The 20942-nt window shown below is 40.6% G+C and overlaps 1 protein-coding gene across 4 annotated transcripts in view; it reads right to left on the bottom strand.

Moving 5' to 3' along the window:
- The window catches only part of zc3h18 (zinc finger CCCH-type containing 18), a 28316-nt gene extending 8030 nt beyond the window's left edge, over positions 1-20286 (bottom strand). For all 4 annotated transcript variants that reach the window (XM_018739474.2, XM_018739477.2, XM_018739476.2 and 1 more), the window contains exons 1-12: positions 20115-20286; positions 18215-19059; positions 16054-16138; positions 14169-14317; positions 13907-14002; positions 13082-13239; positions 12769-12798; positions 12504-12621; positions 11723-11997; positions 1711-1893; positions 1438-1563; positions 1011-1112 (exon numbers count right to left, since the gene is read on the bottom strand). In XM_018739474.2, the coding sequence (XP_018594990.1) occupies positions 1011-1112; positions 1438-1563; positions 1711-1893; positions 11723-11997; positions 12504-12621; positions 12769-12798; positions 13082-13239; positions 13907-14002; positions 14169-14317; positions 16054-16138; positions 18215-19048 (2156 nt within the window). In that variant the 5' untranslated portion in view covers positions 19049-19059; positions 20115-20286. The remainder of the gene's footprint in view (positions 1-1010; positions 1113-1437; positions 1564-1710; positions 1894-11722; positions 11998-12503; positions 12622-12768; positions 12799-13081; positions 13240-13906; positions 14003-14168; positions 14318-16053; positions 16139-18214; positions 19060-20114) is intronic.
- Between the last annotated feature and the right edge of the window lie 656 nt (positions 20287-20942).

Below are 20942 nucleotides of genomic sequence, written 5' to 3'. Positions count from 1 at the left end.
TCCCTTTTTATTTATCTCTTCCTATCTGTCTTTCTTGACAATTGGACAGACTGTTTTTCCAGAGTAACTACGGTTGTAAAGTAAAATTGAGTTTCCACTTAAAATTATCAATTGGGATTTTAATATAATTATAGGTTACAGCATTTAAAAATGTTGAAATACTATGGCAAATAGAAAATCAGTCTTTACAATTCCACTGAATTCCTGAGTAAGTTTTACTTAATATTTTGCAGGTGTGGTCTGTATTCATACTCCTTGTTATATATTCATCTCATTCTCGGTACATATTCATATTATTTTTCCCCCAAGGTATTTGGACAATCATAGCTGATTACTTCTGAGAAACACCAACTGTGTTATTACCCTTGTTTGTCTCTGTATGTCACCATGACGTTGTTGTTGTTCCAATGGGGGAAAAAAGACTGTTTGTGTTGGACATATGCATCAGTGTGTGTACTCAATTTTCACAGGATTGACTATACACACAGGACAGCAGGTGACCTTTTTGTTTTAACCAGGGTTCTACTACAACACAACCCCTTAACATCTCCAATTTAAGATGTGATATTCCTTTATGTGTCATTTGAAAAACTTTGAGACAGCGATAAATATATATGCATCTTATCCTGGGTATATTAAATGTGCTCAGTTTTTCTACAGATTTTATTACTCGTACAAATTTTCATTTGGCTGAATGAAATCAAACCATTCTGCTGGGAGTGTCCAATATCATATAATACATGGATTCAGTTCAATGCCATTAGGATGCCACACTTGCCACACTTTTTAAGACACAGTCCACACATGCCAAATATAAAGATGCCTGCACTATATTTATGTCACTTTGTGTGCTGGAGCAATCGTGTCACATAGGTTGTGTACTTTTTTTAACTACACTGTAAAACTTCTATTTCTGTAGTCTTACCAATAACAGCAGAAATACAGTATATATGTAAGGCATATTTATAATGCCTGCATCTGACTGCCTGAGCATCTGTATGGTGACCCACCCTTTTACTGTTGGAGGGAGCAACTCTGCCTTAATCTTGGAGGCATTTCTCTGGGTGGCTCGAGTGGGAGAAGGTGAGGGGGAAGAGGAGAAAGATCTTGATCTGCACAAGAACAAAGAATAAAATGAAAACTTACAACTACAGTTAACTGCTACTGATGCAAGAGTACGAAATCATCCTATTCAGGAGCTCCTGCATCAAAACCAACACTGAAAAATGCAGTTTGCCCAGTGCAATAAATCTGAGAGAACATGTAACATGTTTTTACAGCTCTTGATTCATAAACAATAATTATGGGAAGCCCTGGAATGATGTGCTAAACCTTGGCCCCAATCCAATGTACTTGTGTTTTTAATCACCGATGACACCATTACAAATTTAACAGGAGCCAGTCAGAATGGGGTCGGGGGGTGTGACAGTGTCTCACCTGGACCTGCTTCCCGAGAAAGAGCTGTGCTGAGAGGAGTGGCTGGAGTAGGAGCTGAAAGAAGAAGAGCGTGACCGTGACCTGGAAGAGCCGGATCCCGTGTAGGAAGATGAGCGGGAAGAGGACCTGCAGAATCAGAACACCCCCGCACATTATACATGTACAAGAGCTGACATGTACTGTATTTCCTGAGGGTTTATTTTCAGAATGCATAAAAAAGCTATGTCAGGGATTTCCCCTGAGTTCAGTTGTACTGTGAGCTGTCCTCGTTACCTGGATGAATTGGAAAGGGACACTGAAGACCCAGATGGCCTGTGTCGCCGGCGGCCACGCAGGGGTGATCCAGCCACTCCCACACGCCTCCGGGGGGACTTGGACCTGCGCCATGGGTCCTTCCACTCATCTGGTCGCTTCACTAGGGGTCCAAGCTCTTTCTTTGCAGGGGGTTCCAGTGCCCTATTTATAGGGGCAGATGGGACAGCAGCTTTCGGTAAAACATAGAATGATTTTTAACCCTGTTGAAGGACATTAATTTTAACTTAAAATTGTCATTCAAGTAGCTTGCATTGCCCTAGATTGTACATTTTTTTTGCCCCTTTTTTTTTTTTTTTTTTTTAAATGTTGCTGTGTCCTGTGATAACTAGGCTTAACTATGCACAAGTTTTTCATCTTTTTCTATAGATACCAGCTGTATTCACTCAAACTCTCCGGCTGACTTTCACACCCCCGTTTTAAATCATGTCTAACAAACTTATCTTACGAGTTTGGTTTAATCTTCACAACACACTCAAATATGAAGTTACTTGTAATCTTTTGACTAAACTCTAAAATCATCACACTTTTGATTCCCTGTAATTAAGTTTATTACTCCACAAATTTTGTGGACATAATTTATAGAAAAATTAACATTTTGAAAAGATCAACTCTCCTTTTAATCCATCATTTATACCTCTATTACTTGTGTCATTTACTTATTGCTGTGTAGGAATGCCTTTTTTTTTTTGAAGAACCTATGAGCTGGAAAAAAAAATTGCTACAGGCTGTATCTCAAGTAAACATTTCAAAAAGTATTGAATCCATCTCTTTTACACTACACATTTGGTGAGAAGTAACACAATGAAATTCCCTCCTTCAACCAGAAAAAAAAAAATAAATCTAAAAGGTTTCTGTACAGTACACGAAAAAAACACTTTCACACTGTGGCACAGTGGGACATATTTGCCACAACTATGTAATTTAGTACTCTTAAGAACAAATACGCATAAAACCAAGTAGGAACTCAATGATTTCCGTTTTGTCACAGAAAACCTCATGATGCACTGCACAGACAAAATTGGTTTAGATGGAACAGTGCTTCCTGTGCTATAGTTAAAGGCCAAAGGTAGCAAAACTGATTTAGTTACACATTTATATTTCTCTGTTTAGCAGGTGCCATTTTTAAAGTAATTTACAATAAATGTTCCAGTAAAGTAACAAGCTGTAAAATTTGCACTAAAGTTAAAGTTTACCTAAGACTAAACAATGCTAGGGGGGTGCGGTGGAGCAGCGGGTTGGACCGAGTCCTGCTCTCTGATGGGTCTGGGGTTCGAGTCCCGCTTGGGGTGCCTTGTGATGGACTGGCGTCCCGTCCTGGGTGTGTCCCCTCCCCCTCCAGCCTTACGCCCTGTGTTGCTGGGTTAGGCTCCGGCTCCCTGCGACCCCGCATGGGACAAGCGGTTCAGCCAGTGTGTGTGTGTGTAAACAATGGTACCAAGTCTTCACTGTTTCAGGATCCCATTTTTTATATAAAGCACTGTGTTTGATGTTTCATTTCTATAGGAAAAAGTACGCCAAGGAAAATGTTTATCCACATAAATTAGTGGACACTTTCCTTCACTTACCATTTTGCTGATTAGCTTTCTGGGACAATTTTCTCTAGTGTTTGTTACAAATTTCAATTGTTTATTTCATTCATATTAATTATAAGTATTTATTTGGATTGATGTAAGGCATTATGCAGTCATAAACAGCAAAAAAGAAGCTTTACAGTATTATAGCAGAATTTTTCTAGTTCTTTGCCACAAAATCTATTCTTATTCCTACTCCTTGGATTCCTCCCATTTCCCAGTCCTGCTGGTCTTACGCAAATCAAAACTTTGTTTGAGACCCAGAGATCATGGCAAACCTCTCTCAGCTGAAACACTTCATTAGTTTATAATTCATGTAATTACTCTTGTGTAGTTCTGAATTGAGCAGAAGATCCCCAGACACTAGTGGATCTGAAAAAACTAAATGGTGAACTCAAATTCTTAACCGAATACCTGCGGAGGGCACCATGTCCTCATAGAGTATTAAAGGATATATACTTATTTCAGACTACAGACAATTGTGAGCTACTGGTGCTGAATTACAGGACTGAACAGATTCTCTTTTACACTGGCAAAAATAAATTCTTTAGTATCCTGTCTTTAGATGACAAAAGTCTGACTGTAGCAAACTGTCTATAATTCGTAGTAGTATTAGTAGTAGTAACTTATGCATTAATTATTCATCCATCTATATAGCTGAGAAAATAATCTTGTAATCGGATAAGTAAAATACTGTCATGTTTTAATAAACAGCAACAGAACAAACAGGACAGGAAATTAGGGAAAGACTTAAATTTGGCAATTATTTAATTTTGTAAAAATAAACTTTTACTGTTTAAGTGGCATATTTCAATGAAAAAAATACAGAAACGTGAACTAAACCTGTTTAGTCATTAAGGACCATATTAATTACACTTAGTTTCCAAGAAAACATCTGTCATGAAATAGTTAATAACCAAACATATATTTCAAATTACTTTCCAACATACAACTGAAAACTAAGGAATAAGTAAACTAAAATACATAGAAGTAAATATTTCTTTGCATATACTACCATTCAAGATCCATTTAGAGTAGAAAGTACCGCAACAAATTTCAGAACTACTACAACTTAGAAATAACGTAAGCCTTAAAAAAAAAAAAAAAAAAACCATATGGCATGCGCACACACACTCTTACACAAATTTCTTGATCTCTCATGTTAACAGTGTCAGCTCTTGGCGCAACAGGAATCACCTCCAGTGCACTATACTTTAAACACAGGATTTTAATTCAAGTTACTGGTTTTAGCCCTATTAGACCATACACAATTAAATTTGCATGCAGACTGCTAAACTGTATTTTTATGATGACTTGTATGACACTTAGGCTACGCTGAATCCTTCCAAAACAAATGGACATCAATATATCATATACTATGAAAACAACACCTTGCCAGCATAGGTTGCATGGATTTAAATCAGTATTACTACCCTCAGCTGTACCCGGAGACATACAAGACACTGGCATATGAAACACAGATGACAAAAATACAGTCATACTGAGTTACAAGAATTTAACTTTACAAGAAGTTTTTTTTTTTCTTCAATATCACTGTTTTGGCTTATGGGGTATTTCTGGTTGTTTAAGAGGACAAACTTGATTTTGCATGAGGCTAGAGAGCTGGGCAGCACAAGACATATTACACTGGCAGACACTGTTCTAAGCGACACAGAATGATCATGTAGTATCTACCTGACAACTCTATCCAAGGTCATTTACAGTACCATCCCATTCATACACACATTTACACACTACAGATAATTTATAGTCACCAGTTCACCTGAAATGTCTTTGGACTGTGGCAGGAAAGCAGAGCACATGGAGAAAACTGTGTACCTAATTATAATTTAAAAAAAAAAAAAAAAAAAAAAAAAAAAAAAATGGTGGGAGGGTATCGGGATTTGTATGCACCTACTCGAACGATGAACCTCGGTGCAGCAAGTGGTAGGTGACAAACTAGGTTTGCTTGAGACTTTCATGTCTGCAGCTATGTCTCCTCCTGTTAATGTAATGCATAAATTGTACCTTTGCTGAGATGTACGTCGCTTTGGACAAAAGCATCTGCTAAATGAATAAATGTAAATGTAAATGTAAAACCCATGACAACAGACCAGGGGCATCAAATCGCACAGCCCTGCGAGACACCAGCACTAACTACAACACCACTGTGCTGCATAGACCAGAGCCACTGTGGGATCATCTCTGCAGTTAGTTTGGCTCATTTTTAACCACGAATTCCCTGTGTTTCCAAGTTTCATCGTTTTAACCTAATCATAGCTGCCGTTTGGACTAGCCAAACAATATCAACTTATTACTGAAGGTGAATTTATCTGCATTGTTTTTACAGACTTTTTAAAATCTTTACAGTGCTATTTTATTTTGCATGAAATTAATACGTAAACACCAAGTATCAAATATGTAGGTTTTGCTTGAGAGTGTTTAAGTGTATAGTTATTAATGCCACAGAGTATTGTAGAATAATTAATGAAGGGAAACTGCCCCATCTTGTGTTATGGCAACAAATGTTAACTATTGAAATAACTGTGCCCATTTCAACAGGATCTTGAAATATTTCAGAATAAATAGGTGTAGATTTCGGAGCTTAGAAACACAAAAATTTTAACCATTGAAACCATTGCCAATTGCATCTTTGTAAAGTGGGAACATTGGCACAGCCTTCGCTCAGGTGTTTCAGGTCACCAGAGAAATACTACAATGTTAATATTCAGGTTTACAGACCATGGTATAAGGTCAACACTCGATTCAGTAGTGATGCTCTAAACTAAACGATCAATGCAGACAGTTGGCCCCATTGCTCTGTATAGTACTAGACTAGTTAAATTTTCTGACCTTCAGCATGAAAACCCTCTGTTTCACCTTGCAATTATTTGTGTAAACAGTTGGAAGAAAATAAAGGAAAGGAAATTACATCACTTCTATGACCATGCACTCACTCAGTTGCTCCCCATATCACACCACCGCCATTTTCTAGGCTAATAAAACTGGTTGCTAAAAATAAGACTTAACAATAGCTAAGTGGCCTTCCTGATTAACCAGAGCCATAGATAAAGTAGATGTTCTTGAGCTTTAACCTACGTCATTTCAATGGAGAAATAACAAACCTGGATCCTCTCCACCGGTTCACAGAATAAGGTGTAAATGCATATGGGCTCTTATTTTAGAGCATGTTAAGAGGCAACCTATTTGCAAAAGTACAATACAAATCTAAAAAATACATGGACATTATGAGACAGGAGGGCTTAGTAGTTCAGCATACAGGCCGATAATCTCATAGTAGCAGTAACAAAGTGCAAAAACCCTGCTGTATGAACCTCAAGGAATGTACATGAATTTCAGAATTCCAGCAAAATTTGAAGGCTCAAAGGTAATTGATAACTGTTCACCATGAAACATGACAAAAATTACAAACTCAGGCAAAAGCCAATACATTTTACATGTCCCCCCACAAATCTTCTTTTTGTGGATAAAATTTGTTTACTGACTCATAAAGAGATCTACTACTACCTGGACTGAACAACAAATTAAATGAGTGAGCAGTCAAGAAGAAAACAGCAATACTCGCCCAGAAAAGAGGCATAAAATTTGTGAGCAGATGAAGGTAAAATAGAGATGAGGGTGTCCCTGCAATAACAAATTCATTTCAGAGGGAATTCACCTGTGGCAGTCCAGTGCTTACATGAGGAAAAAGGGGTCTTCACAATACAAAGGAAACTATTGCTGTAGCCTTTTCCTTCTTATCAGTGACAAGCATCGCGGACCATGCTGCTGATGTCATTCACTGTTACCGGTGTTAAAGTGATAATATGCTCTGCAGTGGTTGATAGGCCCTACTACTGTGTCACTGGAGGATACTGCAAATATCATTACATGCGCAAGACTGCTGGTTTACACAGGAAACGCTGCATAGTGATGCCATTTAGCCCGATAGGATATACAGCACATCTAAAGGACACTGTACTGATTTCAGACTGCTGCTAATTACAAGCATGGATCTGGATTTTCCAAAAACCAAGCAAAATCTAAATAATGTTCCCCGTCTTATACCCTAGGCTTCTCATTTAATCATAGCCAGTTTAACAGGTTTCAAACACAAACACACACACACACACACACCATCTGAAACCGCTTGTCCCATACGGGGTCGTGGGGAGCCGGAGCCTAACCCGGCAACACAAGGCAAAAGGCTGGAGGGGGAGGGGACACACCCAGGACGGGACACTAGTTCGTCGCAAGACACCCCAAGCAGAACTCGAACCCCAGACCCACCAGAGAGCAGGACTCGGTCCAACCCACTGCGCCACCGCGCCCCCAGGTTTCAAACATATACTGTATAAAATTAAAGACTACTTAATCCATAACAAGAAAGGCCCTACAAACCCACTCATGTACTGACTGCACCACCCATCACTGCAGATGCCACAAATAGGCAGTCTGAAAAGCAAGACTATTTCCAACACCCAACTATGATGTTGTTTGTAGTTACACCCTTACATAGTTCGGAATAAAAACAGCTCTTGCACAAATACATAAAAAAGATGCTGCAATTCTATGACATCAAAAGGTGTGTCATAACAGAATCTAGTCATTCTTTCGAATGAAAGCTCACAAACATAAAAATGTTCCATAAAATATGTCCATACAAAGGGGTTTCCAGACAGTAACACAAAAACAAAGAATCACGTTATTTCCGAGTTACTACAGATCACAAACATCCAGAAGCTCCAGAGACGATTCTAAAAAGATCCATGTACGATTTTCTTATTAATAAACATTCCACCACCTCCCTGATCGGCACGGTGACACAGCGAGTAGCGCTGCTGTCTCACAGTGCTTGGGTGATGCGAGAGAACATGGGCTCGATCCCTGCTCAGTTTGTTTGGAGTTTGCATGTTCTCCCTGTGTCTGCGTGGGTTTCCTCCGGGTGCTCTGGTTTTCTCCCACAGTCCAAAGACATGCTGTTCAGGTTCCCCCATAGTGTGTGAGTGACACAGAGATAGTGTGTTTCACTGATGTGTGGATGAGTGACCCATTGTATAAGTAGTGCATCTAGCAGTGTTAGTCACCTTGGTGAATAAGGTGTGTGGGCTAGTAACACTACATAGTATCCATTGTAAGTCGCTTTGGAGAAAAGCGTCTGCTAAGTGAATAAATGCTAAGTGACCCCATCTGGGGCCAGTGAAGTCACTTCCTGGTTTTCTAGGCAATGCAATTCTCTCCCAGGAGTGCAGGTACTGCTAACCCCAGTTAGCGGTAGGAAGAGTTGTGCACTCAGCCCTAAATATTCTACATCTTTATACATAAACATACAAAAAGAAAGTCCTAAGTTGTTGGTGCTGGCATTCAGGACCAAAGAGACCAAATGATAAATACAGAAAAACAATGTATAGAGTGACTATTAGGACAGGTTCTAGGCAGTTGTTTGGGCTCTCTATGAGTCTGCTGTCTTTCCATCTTTCAAATTAGGAAAGATTAAATAAAATCATTTGGTATCCTGTCTTCAGATGAAAAATTTCTGACTGCAATACATTATTAATATTTTTAATTCATTATTGAGCTCATGACTTGGTCTAAGGCAACTTGCAATGCTTTATGTACCAAACTACACACAATTACTTATCTGATTATATAGTAGCTTGGCAATTTTTACTGGACCAATTCAAGAATGCATACCTTTTCCTAAGTAAAGCAGAACCAGGGATTCAAATCTGTCTCCTTCCACTTAAAGCTCTAACTAGACTAGATTATGTTTATATTACATTTATTTGATAAGCTGACACTTTTCTCCAAAGCAACTTGTTAAGCTACTTACAGTGATGTACCCATTAACACAGCTGGATTACTTTACTGGAGCAGTTTAGGGTAAGTACCTTGTTCAATGGTACTACAGCTTGAGGTGGGATTCAAACTGCAGCCTCTAGGTCCAAAGTCAGCAGCTCTAATTTTACCAGGTATGTATGATCAAATTTAAATGCAAAATGCAACAATGTAATTTTTATGATGATCTGTATAATACCTAAACCATGCTACATCCTTCTAAAAAACAACTTAGAGCAGTATGCCATATACTATGATAAGAATGTCTTATTAGCATCAGGACACCATCAGTTTGCATATTCCTGAATTCATATTTTTTCCATCTATTGTTACCAGAGCCACATAAACTGGCAGATCACTGCCTGCATGAACAGAAACGGATAACAAAATGCAGACATACCCTGAGATATTGGCACATGAGTTACATTAATTCAACTTTACAAGGATTTTCATTTAGTACTCCAACTTTGGCTTTTGTGTGTTTCTGGACAGCTGAGAAGCATGAAAGGTTTTTATTTACATTTACGCATTTAGCGGACACTTTCCTCCAAAGCAATAAAGAATGATTATTATGGAGTATTTGGACACCTTCATCCAAGGTGACAAACTGTTAGATACAATACACTGAATTCTTTAAAATCATGAACCCATCTATACAGCACAGCAGTCCAAATCCATACATATACACATTTACTCACTATGAAAAATATATACCTGAAATATGAAAATGGCTGAGACTCTTTTGTGTTAACTGTGCAAATTCAGTTTGCATTAATAAAATGCAGTAATAAATTTTTCTTTTTTTGTCTTAAAAGTGCTTAAAATCTGTTCTGGGCTTTAACATACACAAGACTAATTACAGGCGTGCCGAGAGCACAAATCAGAAAATCTTTTAGTGGTCATGTCATGAAAATGTATTCAGATTTAGTGTATTAATGATGCATTCACCTCATAAATCATGACACACTGCTCTTCCCTACAGGAAAGTACATGTAAGTTCAAGTGCAAGCTTTTAAAATTAAGAAGGATCGGTATCAATATCAGCGATACTGGCCCTGTATTTACTTGGTATCGGATCGATACCAAATTTTGCAGTATTGCCCACCCCTACTGGAGGAGGAAAGCAGGCAAATGGAAGAACTCGACACCAACAAGAGGAAAACAACTCCATAACGTCACGGAAAGAGAGAACTACAAAAAGACAAGTTCCACACACACACTTCTTATTGCTCAGCATTTCACCATAAACTGATCTCAAGCGAAGGACACTTCCTGGTTTTCTATGCATGGGAACTCCGTCATAGGAGTGTGTTTCCTGCTACACCATTTGGTGACAGAAATACCTATATTGCTTGCGAGATCTGGGTCATATTATGTCACCTAATATGTAGTTGTTCTCATTGACAACCTGACTAGCTTGATAACAGGCCAAGTGGTGGAGCCAGGTGCCAATGGTTGTAACCGTCATCAGGAACCGTTATGAGAAATTCTGTGGCTTCCCCAGGGAATTTTTAGTAGCTGGTGTAGCTCTAAACTTCCTCTTAAACCATTGAATGCCAGTGTTTTGGGCCACAGGCTTTAGTTAGTCCTAATCATGCATTTGCCCTTGCAATTAGGTTTGCATGAAAAACTACTTTCAATTATTTACACATGGGTAATTTTTTACTGTATTGATTCAGTGCAAGTGCCTTGATCAAGACTGGAAGTGGGTTCAAAACAGGGGCCTTTTAGTGGAAAAAGATGGCTCTAACCACTGTGCCACCCACACCCTGATCGGTAAAGTTCATAAACACATAGAAACTACCAACAAGTGTATTCCTCAAAGTGGTATATTCTGTAGTCTGACACCCTATCCTGTTACAGTACAAAGTTTTTTTTTTTTTTTTTTTAAAGCAAGAAGTACAGTGGGTAAAGAAACAGACAAAAAACAATGGAAATGTTAACCCAAAGACTCAAATACTGGAAAAACTTTGCTTTAGTATCCCTAAGCAAAGTACTTCATATGAACTACTCTTGTAAGTGTGTAGCAGTGTAACTGGGAACATTTCGAAGCGACTTTGTATAACTGTGTTTAAGCAAAACAGGTCATGATTGCCGCATTCTGTAATAGCCACACATTGGAACACAATGACGAACTAAGTAGCAGGTCACAGCCCATATCAGCAGACAGATGTCTGACTGATCACTCTTACATTACCAACTGACAACAGCAAACGGGTTCATGGGTGTCTGATGTAGTCTGTGCTGCTAAACAGGCTGATGAATGTTAACACAGAATAGAAATCACATGTTGGAAAGTCAAAATCAAGAATAAGCCCCTCATGCCTTGAACTACACCAGCCCAATTAGAAGATAATATGTGCATGTACTGCTGTTAACATGTGGTTGCAATAAGACATGTTTCAATAACGCAAAAGATCAAACCACATTAATGAGGATTTTACATTTGTAAAAAAGTTAACAGGTACTACTCTTGACTGCACTTAACTGGAATGGCATGGGTTAGAATTTAGTTGCATCATCACCTGTCTATGATAAGATCAGTATTTTAGTTGTCTCACCTAGTGGCTGGAGCGATGGGTGATCTGGGCTTGGGTTTGTCTTTGTCCTCCTTCTTTTCCCGCGGCTCCCGAGGTGGGCGCTCCCGGGGTCTCTCCTTTTCATCCCGCTTCATGCGGTCTCTTTCCCACTCTTCTTTCCGCCGTTGGCGCTCCTTCTCCCGCTCGCGCTCTCTCTCCCGTTCACGTTCCCGCTGCCGGCGCTCCCGCTCACGATGATCCCGCTCGCGCTCTCGGTCACGCTCGCGCTGCCGCTCTCGGGGATCCCGTTCACGCTCCTTGATGGAATACACAAAGGACAGGTAGTTACGGAAAAATAAAATAAACTTCAACAGCTACCTTCAGAAGGCAAAAGGTTAAGCAGATTATGTACATTCTATGGTATGTTCAAAATTCACATTCTAATTATTTTTATACAGGGCTCTTCTCATACAGTGACGCACATTATTGAACAAAGGAATAACACAGATAGTTGGCTATATATTAAATCGCTACAGCGACAGCTTCAGTAAAAGTGATACTTTTTTTTACTGAAACTTATCCAGAAACTTCTTTTACCAGAGCAATTCAGAGTAAGTACCTTGCTTAAGGGTACCACAGCTGGAGGTGAGATTCAAACCTGTCATCTTTGGGTCCAAAAGCAGCAGCTTCAAGCACTATGCTACCAGCTGTCCCTATTCGAGCATGACTAAAGAAGTGTATGTGTAAATAATCATCTTATATTATAGTAGGTGTGTCATCACCACTGCGGCCAATATGGGTGCATATACTCAAGTATACTCACGTTGTAGTGGTACGGAAGGGGTGTCTCTGTATAGTGCACTCTGAAATTCTCGTATTGCCCCCCTCTCCAGAAGGTCTCCATCTCGTAATCATAGTATGGGTCTGCATAGGGGTCACTACTGTGGAAACGGAAGCACAGTCACCTGTGAGTTTGGTAGGAGGAGGTAAAGACCCAAGTCTTCAAACTACAGGCTGGGAAATAGGTGTGTCTGAGCTGAGAGGTGACATGAAGATGCCAGAGGAAATGGTATTGCCATGGTACATACCCATAAAGTGGGTCTCTGTATTCCAGGTCACTGCAGCACAAACAGAACAGACATCATGAGTCTGCACACACTAAAATCTGTTAAAACAACATCAGAGCTGGAGCCACAATTAAATCAAAGCCACTTTAAAGGGGTCAGTTAAAACTGACAGTTTGCATCATGGTAGTATCTGAACAAGACAATATTTAAAATGTAAAATTTAAAAGTATCAAAAGCTTTAAGCATCACATTCTGATACCAGAATTTTACTATTCCAAATTTTCTCTTTACCCCATGGCAAACCTAACCATTCTGCCAGAGCAACTGTACTCACCCCGGGTCTCTAATCTCTCTAGTGATGCGGTAGTTGCGCTCCCTGAAGAAATCATTCTCTTTGTCAAAATCACGCTCATCCTCCCCGATGGTCACGTTGAATCTTTTCTCCTCAAAGTCAGGCTCCTGCTCCTTGCGTATAGTGGCCTTCTTCAGCACCTGTTGTTTTGTTTTTTTAAGGAGGGGGTTGGGTTAGCACTCCTGCAGGTATACAGTCTGCAGAGTAGAGAATATTATCCTGACCTCTACAGCATGGCACTTCCCAGCACTTACCCAGCTATGCTAAACAACACCTACTAGAACCCATCTGTACTGCCACTTCTGCTTATAAGAACACTCCACTGCAAAAGTCAAATTGCCTCAAATGCATCCTGTGGGAACAGCTAATCTGTGGTATTTGTTCTTTACCTCTGCATATAAGTGAGGCAAACTAAAAGTAACAAAAACCATTAAAAAGGAACAACAGAAAATTAACTAAGTAGTACAGGCAGTACCCAGGTTACGAACATCCGACTTACATACAACCCGTAGTTATGAACCAACCCCAGTAAATCTTATTATATTAAAAATTACACAAAAATGGTTCGTAATAACAAATGGGCGCTACTTTGTGACACGCATCAGAACATTGTGCATCTACAGCAGTTTGACTAACATTTGACTGACGTTATACATAAACCGTACCTAACTGTTCCGACTTATGTACAAATTCTATTTAAAGACAGACTTAGGAACGGAACTCGTTCATAATCCGAGGACTGCCTGTAAGGTAAATTTTAAAAATTAAAGAGACAAGAACACATTGTGCAGAACACAGATACTCTACCTCTTTGGCATGTCGGAGACCCCTTTCCCATGCACTTTCCATGGGAGGTTCAGCCACTGGGGGTGGTGGAGGCAGTTCCTCAACAGCTGGTGCCGCCTTGAGAAATAAGCATAAAAAACATTACTCTATAAAGACAGAAAAAAACCTTTCACGTTCCAACAATATATAACACCCTACGAATGCAGTGAGACAGTCTTTGTTTAATCAACTTTACGTTTAATGAACACGGTATAAAAGTAGTCGTGTAAAGGGGGATGCTCACCCAGGGGTTTGAAGGCATCAGAGGGTGAGGGCCTCCAGGTGGCCCCCCATTTGGAGAGAAGGGGTCTGGCTTCGTGATGAGAGAGTAATTGCCCTTGTCATTGACTCCAGGGTGTATAAATCTGCAATTCATACCCCAGGTACAGTTGCCTGTAGGGAGACAAAAGTGAAAATTTCTATTTAAAAATGATGTTTGCGTGTCCCTATTTCCATACCAATGCTGCAATTTAATATTGACCTGAAAAAGGAGAAAAAGGCATTTGCCAGTTCTCAGAAATTAAAGGAAAGAGCAGTAAAGAAACTGAGCAAACAAGAGCCTTACAGAAGTAAAAGCTCTAACCTTAAGTGTTAAACATTATGCCCCCTATTATCCTATAAGGTGTAATAGTTCCCCCTGCTGTCCACAGAAAAAAATTCTACCTGAAAAAACTTACTGGTAAGGAATACAGTATATCTGAAATCTGTACACTCAGATGAAGGGAATTCTAAACTTTCTCCAAGCAAATGGCTCCAATAAGACAGCATGCAGCACATAACACGGGAATTACCGTTGTCATCCTATACTTGAAGGACACAGATACAAACCCCCTACTCCTGCTGTGGTACCCTTGAGCAGGGTATTTTCCGTGAAATATTCTAGCTATATGACTGGGTAAAAACATTTAAGCACCTTAGATAAAACTGCTATTGTACACTAAACTTTAATACCAGTGCACTTTGGCACAGGAAACACATCTTTGGCAAACTATTACTGAAGGCATCTACCTCACCCAGGGCAAAACTAACTGTGCATTTTATTTGAAGAGGTAAATCTTACAAGACCACAATGCTTGACTGGTTTCAAACACAGCCAGACCAAAGATTTTCATAAAAAGCAGGGCTTATCACACAGTTAAAGTACCAAAGCAAATGCAAATAACTTCACAGAAGGAAATGTGAAGTTTTGACTATGAGTTGTTGTTACAGCTGAACCCTTCATTAACCTTCACTGAGCTGCTTGTTGATCAAATATGATGTAGATCTTGCACTCATTTAATTGACATGAGTGACCCCAAAATGTTTTTGTTTAATGCAAGACAAATTAGACAAAAAATTATCATGTGTGAATAATGGTTCTGAACATACTACATGCCAGCCAAACCCACAAACAACCCTACATCCCTCTGGTGACTGGTGGTATGCCCTTTTGCATCTCAGTAACAGAAAAATGTACAAATTAAAAGGGTGAGTATACTATTATTATGCACAGAACAGTGGTGTAATGTTTTGCTGTTTTTATTTTAATGTAATCTCACTTTTTACTTTAAAGTATTTAGCCGAAACTTATCTCCAAAGCGACTTACAATGGTAGTCTACCTACAATTATTTACCCATTTGTACAGCTGGGTTATTTTACTGGAGCAATTTAGGGTAAGTACCTTGCTCAAGGGTCCTATAGCTGGAGGTGGGGATCAAACCCGCAACCTTTGGGTCCAAAGGCAATCACTCTAACCACAACGCTACCAGCTGTTTTTATACCTATGTTTCACGTGCCGTGTCAATCCCAGCGTCACTGTGGAAGTTGCGGTAACTGATTATTATCTAAAACTTAGCACAGTAGTTAGAACCACTGCCTTTAGACTTTAAAGACCCCGGTTTGAATCCCACATCTTGCTGTAGTACCCTTGAGCAAGAGAGTTGAACTGTTAAAAATTACCCAGCAGTAAAAACAGGTAAATAATTGTAAGTAGCTTAAAAAGCTACTTTTTTTATGTAAGAAAGCCATTATTTCAATAAATTCATTCACTCTTAGCCTGCAAACAAAAGTACGGATTCACTTACGCTTGCGCCAGTCGTATGTGAGCACTGTCCACAAGAATACGATATGGTTTTTACAGATGGCCTACCTTTCATGAAAAACCTGCAAATAGGACGGGGACGGATCTTCCTGTCCATGGGGTCCTTAACCTCCCCCTCTTCAAGGTCATCATCCTGCACAAAAATGTAGGAATATGTTCACATGAGTAAAACTTCAAAGCCACCCCTTCTGAATTTATGAAAATATCACCTCTTGGCATGCAGTAAAGTCCAGGAAGAAATTACAAAGCAAAAGACTGGAGTTTCTAACAGGCAAAAATGACAGAATCACTTTAAATGACAGACTGAAGCATCCTTCAACTGCACAGACTGGTCTCCTATACTAGTTTGGCTCCAAATGATAAAACTGGACAATTAAACCCACATAATTTTGTATAGATAGCGAACAACAGCTTCCTTTCACAAATGTCACAAGAAATTGTATGGGTTAGTAATGAAAAAATCCCTAAATGCATAAAAATGACAAGGATCCATAAATGCTTGAATGTACTCATAAATCTGACCTTGCATACATTTACATTTATTTACTTAGCTTTACTCCAAAGCAACTTCCAATGAACTCTAAGGTGTGCGGGCTGATAACACTACATATTCACCAAGGTGACTTACACTGCTAGATACACTACTTACAATGGGTCACTCATCAATAGATCAGTGGAACACACTGTCTGTCACTCACACACTATGGGTGAACCTGAACAGCATGTCTTGGGACTGTGGGAGGAATCCGGAGCACCCAAAGGAAACCCATACAGTAACTGGGAGAACATGCAAACTCCACACAGACTGAGTGGGGATCGAACCCATGTCCCCTCACACTACCCAGGAGCAGCAGCGCTATTCGCTGTCCCACCGTGCCGCATAAGAGTCAGACTCAGAAATGAAATGAAGACTTCCCTTAGTACAATAAAGCAATTGAAATATTACAGACTTATCAAAACAGGTGTGCAGTTCACATGTTCACAGATGCACTATTGTCCAGTTGAAACAGCCTGTGAGAAATCCACTCAGACCACAACCTCATGTAAATGTTGAAAAGGTGGCCATCTCTGTACTTTTACGTTGGGGTACGACTCATCTCCACCTTGGCAGGTGAGAATATAGTGCTACTCAGAGGCAGGCAGAAGAGGCCTGGCAATTAAATAAAAGTACAATCAGAGGATTGAAAGGCCACAGGATAGCAGAAAGATACCAGAAATGTGTATAAAGCACTGTAGTGTATCCTTGTGATGCCTGAAATTTAATAAAGACAAGGAAATAAAATTGGAACCAAGTATGCAGTTACAGCTAAGTATGAGAGCTCTCACTGATGGCATATTTCTGATCTGAAAATGCTTTTTTTAATAGCGCCTTACTCAAAACGTCTGCATATCTTACCTAACAAGATGAGAATTGTGCACAAGCAAAGCGTAACATTTTGCTAAACAAAAATCTCAAAGGTACCAATTAATGTGCAGTGGCTCCTTAACTGACAAATTGCAGAGTAAATGCAGCTATATCTCAGAAGCACACTGGGATCACCAGAAAACTTAAAACTGATGATGAATGGATGTCACATCACGCTGACAGACAAGACAGACAAATTCTTATAAGGAGTAGATAATACCTTCTCAGAATATTTCTGATTTAGAGGCTTTGCATACCCTAACTAAAAGCAGAGCTCAACTGAACGTTAAACGGCTGCAAAAACTCTAAAAATTAATGTTTAAAACTCCTGCCAAATTCAGAAAGCTATGTACAAATACACTCAAAAACTGCTAAGGGTTAAATTATTATATAGGGCTTTGTCATTTTAAGTTCCTATTTACAACATTAACAAGTACGTAAGTGTGTTATTCATCCATAATACCCATTCCACTCGCCAACAACATACAAAAAAACCAAATAATTACAATTGCAAGTAGTTATGCGTGAGATTTATGCAATATTGGATTACATTTGTGTGTAATAATGATTGTTATTTAGCAAGCACAGAGAGAAAAAAAATAATTCATAAGTCAATGGATTGAAAAACTAGGTGAATTAAAGCCCAACTTTCTTAATTCTCAACATCGTCATAAAACGGCACATTTCAACCACAGTGGTCATCTCGAGCAACAGCGAAACAAGATGTAGAGGCTAAAAATGAAAAAGGTCAGACTCAAAGTTCAAAGAGGCTGACGGTAAAAAGTGACACCACACCACACTCACGTCTATCTCTCCTTCATCGATTTCCCCATCATCTTCTTCCTTCTTCTTATCACGACTCAGCTCGCGCCGGCCTTTCTCCAGAACCCTTGGCTCTTCAGCATTCTTGGGCTGAGGGTCCTTCTCAGGTGGCATGACCAGATTCTTGTTTTCCTTCTTCTTTCTCCGTTTGTCATCATCATCTTCATCATCTTCCTCTTCCTCCTCTCCTGGCCCCTTCTCTACCTCCTCATCCTCGGGGGGAGGGGCGCTCTGCTCCTCGGGCACCTCCTCATCGTAGTCCAACTCATGCTCATCTAGCTCACGTGACACAGATGAGGACTCGTCCTTCATGTCATTAACCACCCGCCTCGCATCCTCATCCCTACCTGGTCCTCGTGTCACCTCGGTCGGCTTCAACCCATTGTCTTCCTCTTCATCTTCCTCTTGGTGCCCTCTGCCATCATCTTCCTCATCTTCTTCAGCCATAGCCAGCAACTTCTCAGGTTCGGCTTCAAAGTCACAGTAACCTGGACCTCTGCTGACTCTGTCTTCCTCTTCCTCCTCTTCGTCAACAGAATGGCTGACCTCCCTGTAGACAGCAGGCCCCTCTGCCCTCTTCTCTTGTTCTAAATTGTTCTCATCACCTTCAGCAAGCTCCTCGTACTCCTCCTGGTCAGAAACTCGCTCCTGGATTCCTTCCTCCAAATCCTCTTCCAGGTCCCCCAACTCCGAGTCTCCAGCCCCTTCTTCGTTCCCATCAGGATCAGAGTCATTGAGCAGCTCGCTGTCGGAGATCTCCTTCTCCTCCTCCTCCGGCGACTGTGGCGATTGTGCGGGGCTTTCAGGGGTATCCATCGCACGTGACTCTGCAATTAATATGAAACACTCTTTTAGTTCATGTATTACCGAAGGTGTCGGTGCAAGCAGCAGGCGTCATATGTCCAACAAAGAGCCCAAAAATTACCCGTTGCAGTTTCCATGACATATCTTATGACAAAAAAGCCAGGTCATACAAATAAGTAGCAGCAGTAACAGTATTTCCAAGCATCATGGCATGTCCAATGGCCTGAACTTAAGGAGAAATCATTTCTTTAAATTTAAAAAAAAAAGTAAAAGGCGAGGCAAAACACATTTAACGGTTCACGGTGTAAAGATGTTTTTAAGTGCACGACGGCAGTTTAGGGAAGTGTTCAGAGACGGTGTTAGTCAGTGTCGCGGAGAATGAATGAGTAGGAATCCAACAGCAACAGCACCTGACAGAAATAACGCGGACATTTACAAACTCAAACTGACCAAATTACAGCAAAGTGTCTCTAATGAGTAACTTTTCAAAGTATATTTGATCGAAACTGTCCAACGGTACGTGACATACTTCGACCGGTAGCCGCCGGTATTTCTGCATTCTGAGGCGACATAGTAACGATGCTAGCCGCCTGAGCACGCAAAGGCAAAGTTGAGCGGTAAACACGCACTCTTAATCCCGGTCGTGCGTTTTTTACTTTAACCGTCACGACGGCGTCTTCCGGCGTAATATTGCCAAATGAAGCAGACACCCTAGCGTCAATGTTCGGCCCTGGCTCCGTCTGTCGGCTTGTTCCGTGGTGTTTGCCGCGGCGAAAAACGAGTCGTGCCGGCGTGGGCCGTGGCGTCCATCTGCAGGCCCCGCACACACAGCGTCCGTTAAGCGACGCGCTATGGCGGGCCGCGCGTGCTGCCTCGAGACGTCCGTCCCGCGCGCGCGCGCCTCACACACCGCAGCTCCACACGCCGTCCGGTCAGCGACACAGTTCACCTCCAAAAACACTGCTATCTTCGGCGCGACGGTTCGCCGGGAGCCACGCTCTAACAATACCCACCTCCTGAAACAGCTAAAATAACCGCAGTGGAAATCAGTCGGTTAGCTACGTGTTTCACTTTTTACCTTTTCAACCTGAGCGTCTTTGGAGACCGAGCCGCGGGCTTAAGAACTACTAAGGCTCTCCCGTCTGAGTATGGGAAACTGTAATAAATAATGGGATTGTTGTTATTGTATTTAACCGGAGACAACATTAAACCCCGCACTACACAGTGAGAGCGGCCATTTCCTGACGTCATCGAGGTGCGCCCGGCACCAGAGCTGAGTTCACGCGGCGCCGTTTCTGTGCACTGATGCCGGATCGGTTTTTGTGCTTCAGTTTTGGCTATCTGAACCATGTTCAGGGGAAGCACTACACCGATCCACGAACAGATCCAGATAGTTGAGACGAGCTACAAGACACTGCCACACTGACGTATGTAAGAGCTTTTGCAAGTGAGAAGGAAAATGGCGTGGTGCAGAAAGTCATAAGGGAAAGTACAGTAATGGCAAACCTTTGAGTTTTCGCACTTTATGTGTGACGGAACCTTAGCCCACGGTTATGTGAATAGCGTCTATATAAGATATGCAGTTAATAATGGACGTACTAAAAATCCTTGTGTTTCGGACTGGTTCATTGTGATCATGGACATGCCGGCACTGACTGGCAGTTTTGCATTGCAAACGAATTTACGTACAGAGTTATTATATTTTTACTTGATCTTTTAATTTTATTGTTATGATTATACCATGATGACCACCTTGTGCTTTTTCTATTCACTCAACATGCATTTATTTACTGTATATGTACATTAAATGTTACCTGCGGGAATTGCCTTCTTGTCGTCCTTGTTTCAGTGACTGTGAGTGTGATGTTCACCATAACGGAACGTTGATTTTGCGCAAAACTTTTTA

This window comes from Scleropages formosus, chromosome 7 (genome assembly GCF_900964775.1).
Source record: "Scleropages formosus chromosome 7, fSclFor1.1, whole genome shotgun sequence".
NCBI classification, from domain to species: domain Eukaryota; kingdom Metazoa; phylum Chordata; class Actinopteri; order Osteoglossiformes; family Osteoglossidae; genus Scleropages; species Scleropages formosus.
Note: the sequence above shows the minus strand (reverse complement) of the source record. Positions and strands in the feature narration are given on the sequence as shown.